Source organism: Gopherus flavomarginatus, chromosome 3, assembly GCF_025201925.1.
Source record: "Gopherus flavomarginatus isolate rGopFla2 chromosome 3, rGopFla2.mat.asm, whole genome shotgun sequence".
In the NCBI taxonomy this organism is placed as follows: domain Eukaryota; kingdom Metazoa; phylum Chordata; order Testudines; family Testudinidae; genus Gopherus; species Gopherus flavomarginatus.
In genome coordinates, this window is record NC_066619.1 from 260,707,817 (window position 1) to 260,722,261 (window position 14,445).

Here is a 14,445-nt window from a genome sequence, read left to right on the forward strand (position 1 = left end):
CTATTCCCACTGATTCTTTTTACCAGAATAAACAAACATAGCATACTTTATTTTTACAAATCAAATACCTGCCAAAATTAGCTAAGAGTTGGATTCCTTGGCAGTTTCATTTATCCAGCTCCTAAGCTGAGACTGACAAACTTGAAGCAATGACTTGGCATGGAGCTGCTTTTCTGACCTTACTTTCGCTGTTTTCTTGTTTCTAGGGAAACCCACAAAGCGAAAGAAAGAAAATCTCAGTTTTAACCTCTCTTTTCACATTTAGTGTAACAGTTAACCCTTGACTTTAGATATAGAAATGAAGGAGCAAATGTAATTCAGAATCACAATCATACTGATGTAAGATACATACTATCTTTATTGACCGCAACAGCAGAAACAATTAATGGAAAGAATAAAACGAATTGCAACTCTGCACTGATTTCCCCATGCAGCTTTGCATGTTAGCAAGCTATTTCATATAAATAATCCATGCAGATACCTTGGGTGCTGTACCTTCACTGTATTTTCTTTAGTTTCTTTGGTCATCCAAAATTAATTTCTTCAAGGAAGACAATGGAGCTACACCTTGCCTTCCATTCACCTTTAAAGAAATAGACAAACAGTCAAGCAAGCTTAGGTTTTCTCCAAAGTAAAATATATACATAAGGGCTCCAAAATGCATATTTCTATTATATGTAATACAATGCCACAGCAAGTAATGGAAACATTTAATCAGACTTAATGACACTGTGACAATATGAAATCAGAGAAGGAATATAATCAACCACAGAAAAAGCAGAATTTAATTAAACAACAATGTTGTTATTGCATGTGCACTTCATGGACACTAAGGACTAGTTCATAACTTTGGGCCCAGCCCTGAACAAGAGGCAGTGCATACACAATACCCACCCCAGGAATGACTCCAGGACACGCACTGCCATTTCTTGTTCCACAGATGGGTAAGCAAGCTATAGCAGCCCTTGAAGAAGGCACAGCTTTGTTTCTGCTCACATCTGGCCAGCTACTCAGCCCAGGAAGTAGGAGGAGGCAGAGCCATGGTTCTGTCCGCTTCCTACTTCTGTCTGCGCAATCTCCCCCTCCCCATGCTTTCTCACAGTGGGGAGTACTTGAAGAGCCATGTCTGTGCTTCATGGCAGACCAGAGACAGTATTCCCTCTCACTTTCCAGCTTGGCTAAATAGGACAAGGACATAATCGTGCCCTAACTGATTGTCTCACAACACCTCTATGAGGTTACTAGGGTAAATATTATCTCTGTTTTACAGATATGGAAACAAACACAGAATTTAAGTGAAATACCCTAGCCCACACAATACAGGATAAGGGGTAGGCTGAGAGATTAATGAATGCCTCTGGCTCCACTCCTTGATGCTTCAGTTTAGCATAACACGTTTTAATAGTGCGCGGGGAAGAAAATCATTTGGATTTAGCAACACAGTTAGTTTGTAGATCAAGGTTAAGGGCTTTGGCCAGCCACTAAAGTGAGTTGTGGGGACAGCTAAGTATGGACTGAAATGCATATAAGGTGGGTTTGGAGGGGAACCGCTAGAACTGACAGAGCTGATTGGTCCAGAGAAGAGGCTAACAGGCAGATAGCAATCTGCACTGGGAAGCTGGTGAGAGGCAATCGTGAGGCACAAAGGATGAACTCCCTAATCTCTCTCATAAGGCTGGAGTGTATAACTCTGATGTGGGTGCAATGTACATCCCTAGATGCTTGAAACTGTTTGTGGTTAACCCATTGGGGTTCAAAGAGTGTCTGTCCAAGTTAATCTCTGGCAACCCTAATAGCAGGAATCCAGTGAGGTACAGGGACACTAGCTGGGGCAATTTAACTCACTCCAGTCCCTAGTATAAGACTGAAACTGATCAAAGCCAGGACCGGCAGTGAGGATTGAGACAAGGTATTGGATTTCAACTTCCAGCATAGACTGAAGCATCCATCATCAGTGCCATAATTCTGAGTATGAGGAAGAGGCAAGAGTATGAGATTTTGGTACAAAGCCCAATCCTGATGGTTGGCTTTGTGAAGAGAGGTTATGGGTGGTCTCTGTCTCATGAGTGAAGGACCTTTATTGCAAGCTGCTAAGTATGGCATACTGCATGGGACACATTTGCTGCTGGGTAACAACAGCTGTGATGTTAAATGTCAAATATTCACAGTTCATAAGGTTCGGTTGATTTAATTAATAAAATCGAGGCTAGGCATAATCATCTGCATGGTAGCTTACCACTTCATGTCCTCTCTCTGCTCCTACACAGATGAGTAAAGGGGCAAAGACCTTTCACATTCCCATTTGCTGATTTTGAGTGCTACCTTATCTCCCCCCACTTGTGGATCTGAAAAGGAGTGGTATTAATCATCAAATAATTTCCTTCCTTGACTTAAATTTATTCTTCATTTGAGATGAAATATGACCGCACTCTGACATGAAAATCAAGGTCAGAGACCTGCATGTGGTCGATCAGCCAACACTTTCACGCAGATAGCAATATTTGAAACGGAAAAACTGAAGAAACCTCTCTCTCCCTCAACATGCATAAGTATCAATATGTGTTACACATACTTGAACCTGTTTTCTTCTGTTTGGAAGATACCAGAAGCATAAATTGTATCACAGTAATGTAATGAGGATGCTTAACATTAAGTTTCAGCATGCATCTCCTGAGAAAACCCTTACAGTGTTTATATAGGGAAAATCCAACTTAAATAGAAATATAGAAAACGAAAAATGAAAATATAAATTATCAATGCAAGTGCTTTTTAAAGTTAACAGATGGCTCTTATTAAAGATTGAAGGCCTCAGGTTAGAGATTGTGATGCACTCTCTCTTCCATACTCATCAAAATATATCGCATCTCCCTTGATAGCTACTATTTCTGTAGAACGGAAAAGACCATTCAAATCTTCTCTACCCCCAACAGAGTAACAATATTGTAAGAAAACAATACTGAAAAATCAATCAGGGCTTGATGGGGAGAGCATACTGGAAAAAATAAACTTTGCACTTCACGTATGAGAAAATTTTAAATATATTTTTAAAAACAATTATGATTTTCTTCTCTGTTTCCTCAAGTCTCATATGAGCACTGACATATAGCAACTAGTTAAAGTGATAGCATTTCTGGAAGATGTAGAATGATGTGACAAATTGTAGTCTGGTTTATTTCTTGCTTTCCTGTACATGCATCTGTGATCATCAAGCTAACCAAGCCCTCCAAAGTTTTAATCCCAAGACAGCTTTTGAAATTGTGGTAACAGACAGAAGAGCAAAAAGGTCAGATCACTAAACCATTTTAGCCCCAAAACTGAAAGGAAACAATCATAACCCATTAACCCTGAACTCTGCACCCCATACCTTCTCTTGATTTAAAAAGTTGCTGAGGATTTTGGATTTCCAGCTTATGCCCAATTATCCTTGCAAATCCTTTGTCTCTTCTCAAATTCAATGCTATGGAATTTATTAAGAATGACACCAGAGAGCTTCCAGTGTGCTGTCAATGCACTGAAATGTTTACACATGTTTTGGAGAAGTTACACATTCTTTATTTGCTTCAATATGTGAATCATTGTCTTTTGTGGGTGGAAATGTGTGTGCCTTTAAATGAGTGACATCCCCACCTACCACCATTAATTGCAAATGATTTAAGCATATAGCTACTATTTCAGTTATTCAAATGGTATGAATTCTTGCATTTATGTATCCAGTGTATGGGTGGATGTCTCTCTCTCTTACTCTGTGACAGATTTTGATAGGTATTCAGCACTTCTGAGTGTTTGCTCTACACATCTATGTAAGAAATAATTTTTACATAAAGGTAATGTACACAACAACTCCCGCTCTCATCTATATCTGTCTGTCTGTCTATCTATCTAAGAGAGACAATAAATTAACAAATGAACATAAACCAGATCCCGTGAATACTTATTCATTTAACTAGACTTGATGCAAATAGTTTAATTCCAGCCTGAGTAAGGGATTTTCAAGATCACATCTTTTATCAACAGAGTTTATGGCCCAATCCTTCTCATATTGAAGTTAATGGGAAAATATCTATCAATTCAATAGGTGTTGCACTAGTTCCTTTATTCATCTCTGCATGCAGTATCTGGGATGTTGGTTGGAGCTGTTTGGAAACAACGGGAAGTGGGGAGTTCATAATTCCACTTTTCACCAACTTCCTGCTGAAACTTAGTTTCAGTGGAATTTTTCTGACCCGCTCTGAAGCTTACAGTCTTGTTAAAAAATAACAAAAACTTGGATGAACAAACAAACATTCACAGCCATTTCTTAAAACCAGCTTTAAAAAAAAAAAGATGAAAATATGGGGAAAGTACTTTCTCTCAAGGCTTTTATATTCAACGGGATCATGAAATCATTCCTATCCAGGCTTCAGCAAAAGTGTGTGCTTTTTTGTTAGCTGTTCAGCAGCTGTGAGGAACAATGAACCACATAGTACAAAATTCCTTTTAGTATGTGAAAGACAGCAGGGGAACTTAGCATCCAACAGCCTCAGGCCATGTACTCTACCCATTTCAACATTCTCAAGGCAGAGTTAATTTCAGAGCCAAACTTTTTAGCAGGATCCTGAGCACAAACAAAACATCCTTTGTACTTGGAGGGAAGGAAAACAATACAAGCTGAATTTCTGATGCAGGGTCCTTTCCCCCCCTCCTAAATGTAAAATGCAGCCAATACAGTACTAGACACTCTCAGAGAGCTGGTTGACAGTCTCAACAAAGCAGGTAGCAAAAATGATCTGGCTTTTCAGGGTATCACACAAAGAAGAGAGCTGGGATCCTTTTAAAGAAATGAAATGGTTTCTTTGTAAAACAGAAGATGTCAAGAAGGTTCACAAGAGAGAACAATTTTAACTCTGTTTCCTTTAGCTGGCTTACACTTAAGAGTTATTTCATTGTGGAGCAGCGTCACTCTGAAATTCCAAATGGAAGTACAATTCAGATGTGTCTACATTAAATTATTTTCCTTAAAATTTCCCATCGATGTTACAATTGCTACAGCTCCCTCAATGGAGTAACAATAATTTAAGTGCTAGATAGAAAAGGGTGTCTGCATTTTGATCACTGGTTTGTCTAACCTTGCTCAGAGCAGGTTTTCGTATAGGAGGAAACTATCTGGCCCTCTACTGATACTGCATTTAACTTTCTGTAGTTTGGTATCTCATCGGTACTCAGTGTAGCCTTTTGTCCAATAATTTAGTGGACTTACCTTTGCCTCAAAAAAAACATCCTTTCTTGGTCAAATATACCCAAACAATATCTCCTTCCCTGAAGTCAAGTTCACACCTGAGGTGAATTTTAGGATCATCTTCCAAGGACATATGATTGTATACTGCAACAAACTAAAATAATGTGTCATAACACTAGGACTCTTCAATGAATGGCCCCTTTGTAATTAGTACCATGTCCCACATGAACAACCACACAAAGTCTTAGCTTTCAAAGCTCTCTCTGATGCAGGGCAAGCCAAGGGCCTAATCCAATGATTTATCCGCTCTTAACATTAATCAGGGAGTATGTGTGTGTGTGTGTGTGTGTATCTATATATCTATATCTATATCTATATATATATATATATATATATATATATATGTGGCTTGCAGGGTTACTATAGCAACCTGTATGTGACCTGCATAATCAAGATAGCTAGGAAGAGCTGTTAGTTAACGTATTTATGGGCATGAATGGGAAACTTTAAAGATTAATGGTCCAAGGGATTCAGATATATTATATACACAGCTTTAAAACACGTTAGGCCAAATCCATGCTTGGTGTAACCCCACTGAAGTCAGTGCAGCTACACATTATGGATGAATTAGTTCCACTGCAGGAATATCCTATCATTAAAGTTTTGACTTAAAATATGTAAAAGGCAAACTGTATTTTTCTCTTGGAGTAATGTGCAGCGGGCAGATGCTTAAGGGAGTATGGAAAGTTGGACCGAAAAGGGCACAAATAACTCAACTCTGTCATCCATCATTGGTGGCTTTATTTTGCTAGTAGCTAGTTTTGTAAATTAATAGCTAGTGTACTGTGTGTGTGTTTGTCCATTTTAGTCTTCTTAGAGTCTCATTTCATCCATTACACCAGGTAGGCTATACAGAAAGGACAGCTTAGTCAATGCAACAGTCAGCCCATGATAAATTTGTATGCCTTAGTCTGCAGTCAGTCATAACTGGTGTAACATACCCATTTGATTTCACCAGCCACATACCAGCAAAGAATGGCTGACTGTCCAAGTGCACTGCTGCTCTTTCCTCATACTAAAAAGACATTTGCGTCACATACTAAAAAGATTGTACATGGTAGATTGTTCCACACAGCTGCTGAACAGCTAACACACACACATACACACACACTTTGGTGAAGCCAGCAAAACAATTTTGAAAGTATAAACATTGGCGGAAATGGTGCCAGAGCAAGCCAGTGGATAGCTTAGAGCAGTTTTGTAGACAGAATACAATACACGTGACTGGTCAACCACAAAGCCAAGGTGTCAGGGTTGAACATATGGCAAATATTGGACCATAGAAACAGAATGAAGACTGGAAAATGAAAGAAGAGGATGCTGGCTTGGTCATCACCTGGCGAAACAAAGGCCACTTTCACCGATCATAAAGTGAGGTTGGGTCAAAAAGTATGTGGACAGAACAAATACAAACATAACATGGAATTACATGATGTAAGATTATACCAGGCTGAGGCACTTGCAGTAATGATGCATGACTTGAACAGATATTAGTGAGAAATCAATCGATGATAAAGGAAAATTCTACCATGATGAACATAGGATATTGACATCGGGAAAAGATGATGGTGGACACCAGGATGGACTTGCATTGGTTCTGAAAACTGAAGGCAAGCCAGGCTCTTACAACATTTAACCCAATATCTCCTTGTATGGTGAAGGAGAGATTCAGAATCAAATCTGATGCAGTTACAACAGTACAAGTATATGTGCTGACAGTAGCAGAACCCAAAGAAATTGACAAAATTTATAACAATGTAAAGAAAACAATACAGGAAGTTTTAAGACAAGTTATTGGTGATGGGAGATTTTAAGGCAACACTGGGATTGGACTGGAATGCCTGGGCTAGCGTAATAGGCATGCATAAACTAGGGGTAGAAAACTAAAGAGGAGAAAGGGTACTAAGCAACTTAAGCAACAACCTGGTGATAACGAACATGCTATTTCAACAAAGAAAGGTGCAGAGGAAGTGGACATGAATATCTGCTGATGGGTAAATAAAATGCATGGTAGAATTTGTATCTGTGAATCACGGATGGAAATCAAGTGTGTTGCGGTACAGATCATTGCAGTCAATATTGAATCAGATCATAAGTTAGTGCTGGTATCAATAAGGTTGAGGCTGAAAGCAATCAAAAAAAGTGCCAAGAACTAAGATCTATGAAGGGGACAAACTGAAAGAGCCAGATTTCAGGAAAGAATACAAAGAAGTTGTGGAAAAAGATCACACATCTGGTGAAAGAAGAAATGAACATTGAAGAGACATGGGACAATTTAAAAATGGGATTTTCAGAGCAGTTGAACAAGTGGTGGGCTACAAGGCCAAAATGAAGAAACCACGATGGACAATGGATGAAGTGCTGTAGCTGAGTGACAAGTGTAATAAGATGAATGAGAATAAAAGGAGGACATAAGAGCTGGGTACAACAGGCTGACCAGAGAGAGAAAGCAGAAAGTGAAGTGGGGCGGTGAAAGAGAGAAATAACCGGATAAGTGAACAATGGAGAGAAGCAGAAGAACACATTAAGAGAAATGCAGCAGTGAAAGACAAATTCAGACAAATAACTGAAGATGAACAAGTAAAGAATAAGTGATGGAAATAATATTTTGAAGAGCTATAAACTGTACAGAACACAGTAGATGAAACAGTCCTGGAGAACTGATGAGGGAGAGCAGATGCCAGAGTTCTTAGAAGAAAAAGGAAAGATCTCAACAGGAAGTTTGAAAAGGAAAAAGGTGCCAGGAAGTGACAACATAACCCCATAGCTGCTGCATGCAGGTGGGGAACCTATGATAAAGGCAATGCACAAGCTATTCAAGAAGATTTACAAACAAGAGCAAGTGCTGAGCGAATGGGAGAAAGCAATAATAGTACTGATCTATTAAAAAGGAGAGTAATCAGCTTATTAAGCATGCCGGGAAAAGAATTCACCAAGATATTGCAGAGGAGAATGAAGAGGTATATGGAAATAGCAATTGCCAAGGAACAAGCTGGATTTAGACCAGGATGAAGTACAATAGATCAGTTGTGTGTGAGAGGACAATTATCAGAGAAGTACATAGAACAACTTTATATACTTCAGACAGGTTTTTTTTACATTTGACAGAAAAGGTTATGGCAAGTTATGAGACTATATGGCATCCCCAAAAATTTGATCAAGCTGTTAGAAGACATCTACAGCAAGTCAGTGAGTGTGGCAAGACTAGACAAGAAGCGAATGGAAGGCTGCAGGATGACCATAAGAGTGAAACAAGGATGCATACTACCACCAGATTCGTTCAACTTGGTGAAGGAAGCAGTAATGGCTGTAGCAATGACAGATGAAACAGGAGAAGTCATATTATGTGGTAGGACAGATCATAATCTTAGATTTACAGACAATATTGACCTCACAGCATTGACCAGGGAAGATTTACAGAGAATAACTGATAAAGTAGATTGGGAAAGTAGAAAATCTGGACTGAAGATCAGCTCAGTGAAGACACAAATAGAAAGACAAAAGAAAGAGGTGAAATTAAACTCAGAGGGAAAGGACAGAACACATGTAAAAATGATGTTCCTTGGAGGAATAGTACTGATGAATGGGAATTGTTAAAATGACATAAAAAGAATTGGTTTAGCTGCTACTGCATTTGGAAACCTGCAAAATCTGGAAGGCTAAAAACATTTTGCTAAAAACAAAAAGCAGCATACGTGAGACAACTGTCATGCCAATACTTCTGTATAGATTGAAATGCTGGAGTATGTGGAAAACCGAGGAATAAAAGATTTTGAATACAGATATGAACTGGTTGAGGATAATACTGAGAGTTTCGAGACCACAGAAAATAAAAAATGAAGAGATAAGAAACCAGCTAGGGCAAAATATAAGGCTGTTACAGAAAATAAAAGAAAGACAACTGCAATGTTTTGGACATGTGTCAAGAATGGACCCAGAAATTATACCATACATGGTGATACACACACACCAAACTGCAAGGAACAAGGAACAGGGGAAGACTGAGTATGCATTAGATAGACATGGTGAAGAATGACATGGAACAGAAAGGCTTAAAGATGAACAAAGCCATGAAACTGTTACAAGATAGAAAGTGGTAGGCAGACATCATACAGCCCCATGATTGCTGTTGATCTGATGGATGGGAATCAAAGAAGAGGACTCCAGAAAAAAATCATGTGCCAAAATGTTTTGCCAAATTGGTATCATAATCAGAGCTGGCCAGGAAATGATTTTCCCATCTTGCAAATATTTTCAAGAGCTTAAAATGTTTTCCTATCACAAACCAGGATGAAAAGTCAAAATCTCAAAAATATTCATGAACCTAAAACTGATTTTTGGGGAGGGAGGGTTCAGCTAAAATGTTTTGTTTCAGTTTTGACCTTTTTATTTTTTAAGCTTTTTTCATTTTTTATTAGCTTAAATTCCAAAACAAAAAGTTTTTTCAAACCAGAAAACTGGAATTTTTTATTTTGAAATCGTTGAAACTAAATGTTTCAACAATTTTACACCTTTTTTTCTTGACTTTTTTTTTCAAGTTTGGAAATTCATTGAACTCAACCACGTTTTATGACTAGTTTTGGTTTTGACAAATCAGCATTAAAAAAAATCATTTCAAAAGTTGTGACCAGCTCTAACCATGATGAGTATTTCTATTTCTACCTCTGTCTATCATTGGATTATGAAGTATACATTTTTCATTTTAAAATCATGAACTGATTCAATATTTTCTTGTTCAGTCTCCAAGTAAACCAGAAAATTCAGTCTTTGTGTTAAACAAAAGAATATTGAACCTAGTTGCAAATGTCCAAAATAGAGCTTGTTAATCTTCTTTGTTTTTTTACCGCCAATCAAAGAAGAATCTCCACTCATAATAAATAGAGGGTAATAAATGCTTTTCGTGTTAAAACCAAGCTGTAATTCACTCAAGAAGCTCTGCTGATGTCAAAGCATAAGACTGCAGATTGACAGCACTGAAGGCAAAAGAATGAATTTGCCTGTGCATTCAGGTATTTATCCTGCCCTGTTGAAGCTAATGGGAGCTTTGCTATTGATTTTGATGGGAGAAGATTCTGACCATCATTTTTGGGAAAACTATTAACAGTAAACAGTTAAATATTGGGGACAATGAAGTATTAACAGCAAATAGAACTTCATGGCCCCAAAATAACCATAGTTCATATAGATTATAAGCTTATTAAAGCAGGGACCTTGTCTTCATACCTATCTGTAAAGTATCTAGTACAGTTTTTGCACTTCATAAAGAATAAATACATAAATATTACTTTAAGATGGCTGTAGCATATATATGTATTTAAAGAGTTTTCCTGTTTTATTAAATATACTTAGGTGCAAGGAAAATTTGTTAATTTCATAAAGTTAGTCATTTATCAGGTCCATTTTCAATTGTGTGTCACCTGTAGATGCATCAAAATGAGTTTATTTCTTTAGGGTCAGATTTACAAAGTCACCTAAAGATGCAGAGAGGTACTGTAATGGCGTGCGCTGAGTCGGAAGCTAACAGCACCCTGTCACTCAAATCCCCATCAGTTTATATAAACTGAGCTCTCATTGAAAGACAGGCAGTTGGCAGAGGATGCCAATTAATGGAGTGGAGATACAAATGAGGGGCTCATTGGGTGGAAGTATCCCCAACAGCTAGGACTATAAAAGCAAACAGGAAGGAAGTGCTGAGGGAGCAGGGAGCCTGAAAGAAGGCAGAAATAGGCTGCTGTTACTGTACCTTTCCCCAGAAGCAACTGGAGAAGCCTGCTACTGATTGTGACTATTATAAAGCACAGTGATGGTTAAGTGGTCAGTTACTGAGGTGGAAAGGACTCTCAAGTAACAGGCACCTGATGGGATTTTCAAAAGAGTCTATGTAGACTGCGTGTCTAGCTGCCACCAACTTCAAGAATTATGGGATTTAGGCACCTAACTTGCTTAGGGACTTTTGAAAATCCCATAAAGGAACCTATCTGTATCTTCAGGCACCAAAATACCTTTGTACACCTAAGCCCATAGTCGGGCACACATGAAAGGGAAAAATCACATTCCCATCTGGAAATTTGCTATCTACTATTGCTACAAGAACACTTACAATTATTATAACTGAAAAGAAAAATATATTTATCTTTTCCCAGAGTATTTACTTTGGGCATTTAATAACACTTTGTGTATATTCCGTTTCACTGTTGTTTGTTTTTTATGGTCACTTGCACTTCCTGTCTCATGTACTAGCATGATTTAATTAATCTCATGCGCTGCTCTGGACAGATCTCACAGGAACACTTTTTCTCATGTCCAACAAGAGTTTCTTCAGCAGGAGCAGCAAAACTGAAACTGAAGAGGCAACAGGCAGGCATGTATGCAGCAGGGAATGGGAGGGACAGGCCCTCACATGTATTACAAATTGTTTTGGGGCCCACCCAAACCACCTTTCTAAATACCATCATCAGGGCGTTGAGAAGCCATTATTAAAATATAAAAAGGAGATTTTTAAGTAAACAGAATTCAGAGCCTGCTGTTTAAATCTGATTTATTAGATTTTTAAACAAAGATTTTGGAGAGCAATATAGTTAAAGGTACTGGCTTGCCTGCTGCTGAGGATGAGAGAGGGAGCAGGAGCTTTTTTAAAAGGCTTCCTAGACATCAACTGAGTGGTCTCTTTTGACATCATCTGCAGTGCAGTAAGCCTTGTTTCAGGAGTCTGCAGTGGAGCACTAGTGAGGATTAGTGAAGTTTGGGCATTACTGGATAATAGAAACCAGACCAGTACAGGTTACACACTGTCCCACAGTGTCCTGTGGGGAGAATTATTTTACTCACATTGGCTCTGGCACTCAGTAATCCATAGACCTCACTGTGTACCCTCCCCTTTTCCCCTTTAGTGATGCCTAGCTGCTATGATGATGGGAGAATGAAAAAGCAGGCAGTCACAATATTCTAAAATGACTACAATTCTAAGCCAAACAATTGGAACAAAGGGCTTGAAGGACTATTGGGTAAGTGCATTAGCATGACGGTAAGTGCATTAGCATGAGAGACAAGATTAATAAGTACACATGAATTTGTTATCTCACTTTGTCCACATTATGAAACCAGCAGCCAGTTCAGAATGATGGTCCTTTCTTACTCATACACTGGGCTAATGGGGATACTGCAGGTCAGCACTGAGGTGCGAGTCAGAACTATGCTGTCAGGGATCCTGGGTCTTGAATGTGGGTCTTCAGATTGCAGCCACCAGCCATCTGCATACTGGTACCAGGATGAGTGTGGGCTAGTGGAACCTAGCTCACCAGAGGCACTGCCTATGAAGCTCTTGATTGGAAGAGATATCCAGCTCCTCTGATTGGCTCAGACTCACGATTAAGCCAGAAAGAAGGCACAGGAAGTTGTCTCAGAAACTAGGGGAATCCCTGGCTGGCTGCTACATTGGATCTGTCCCATCCTGTTCCAAATCCCTACTTATATGCTCCCACCCATGGCAACAGATGCTGACTCCAACCTTTGGCTTGACTTCTGACTCCATCTCTGATCCTTGTCTTGACTCTGTTTCTTCTTCTGCTACATTGTCCTCTTGGACCAGATTCTGTGCTCCACTTAGGCCTAAATCAAGAATTGCCTCTTCTCTTGTGGGTTCCAGGACTAGCTGCTCCAAGAAACAGTCATTTATGGTGTCAAGAAACTTTATCTTTGCATCCTTTCCTGAGGTGACATGTACCCAGTCAATATGGGGATAGTTGAAATGCCCAATTATTATTGAGTTCAATATTTTTATAGCCTCTTTAATCTCCTGGAGCATTTCACAGTCACTATCACTATCCTGGTCAGGTGGTTGGTAGTGTATACCCTACTGCTACATTCTGATTAGTCAAGCATGAAATTTCTATCCATACGGATTCTATGGTACCATTTGGTTCATTTAAAATTTGTACTGTATATATTTGTGCTATATATATATTGTACACCTTTGAAAGCTTCAAAGTTTACCATCTTTGAAAGCTTCAAGTATTAAAGCAAAAATGGTAAGCAGCTAAAATATTGTGAATGACTTTAATGTTAATGGGTATAAAGGACTGATTGCACAGGCTAGAGGCAAGCAGAGTACAAAATTTCCTGCATATGTTATGGATTGAGATGAAGGTGGTCATACCTAGTGGTTACAGTTGGGTTGAAACTAGTGTAAAGAACAGAATTATGAGATGCATAGATGAACACAATTTGTTGGAGGAGAGTCAACATGGCTTTTGTAAATGGAAATTCTTTGAGGGGGTCAAACAAACATGTGGGCAAGGGGGATCCAGTGGATACAGTGTACTTGGACTTTCAGAAGGCCTTTGACAAGGTCCCTTATTAAAGACTCCTCAACAAAGTAGGCAGTCATAGGATAAGAGGGAAGGTCCTCCTACGGATCAGTAACTAGTTAAAAGGAAACAAAGAGTAGGAATAAATGGTTAGTTTTTAGAACGGAGAGCAGCAAATAGTGGTGACCCCTATGGATCAGTACTGGGACCAGTATCGTTCAACATATTCATGAATGAGCTGAAAAAATGGGTAAACAGTGAGGTGGCAAAACTTGCAGAGAGTACAAAATTAGTCACAGTAGTTAAGTCTGAAGCAGACTTCGAAGAGTTACAAATAGAGATGTAAAAGGTTAATCGGTTAACTGGAAAGCATTAGGCTTACCATTAACCAGACCTTAACCATTAACCCACAGAGCTGGTCATGGCGGAGCCAGGACAGATGCATTGGCGAGACCCTGGCCCTAGCTGTGCGTGCCAGTGGGACACCTGGCCACAGAGGGAAGGACACCTGGTGAGACACCAGCCTTGGAGGCGGTGGGTGGGGCGGTCCGGCAGGACCCTAGCCCCAGTGGGCCGGAGGGACCCCAGTCCCGGCCATGGCATGCTGGTGGGACACCGGCCCTGGCTGCGCTGGGCTGGGCTGGGCTGGGCTGGGCTGACTGGTGGGACCCTGGCCCATGATAAACACATGGGACCCTGGTCCATAACTTTTTTAACCGATATTTACATCTCTAGTTACAAAGGGATCTAACAAAACTAGGTGATTGGGCAAAAAAATGGTAGATGAAATTCAATTTTGATAAAAACAAAGTAATGTACATCGGGAAACATAACCACAACTATACATAGGAAATGGTGGGGTCT

At 39.3% G+C, this 14,445-nt stretch overlaps 1 protein-coding gene across 1 annotated transcript in view; it reads right to left on the minus strand.

Moving 5' to 3' along the window:
- Positions 1-481: 481 nt before the first annotated feature.
- Positions 482-14,445, minus strand: part of C3H4orf50 (chromosome 3 C4orf50 homolog) — an 84,966-nt gene continuing 71,002 nt past the window's right edge. Inside the window, exon 15 of the mRNA XM_050945513.1 lies at positions 482-583. Within this exon, the coding sequence (XP_050801470.1) occupies positions 512-583 (72 nt within the window). The 3' untranslated portion in view covers positions 482-511. The remainder of the gene's footprint in view (positions 584-14,445) is intronic.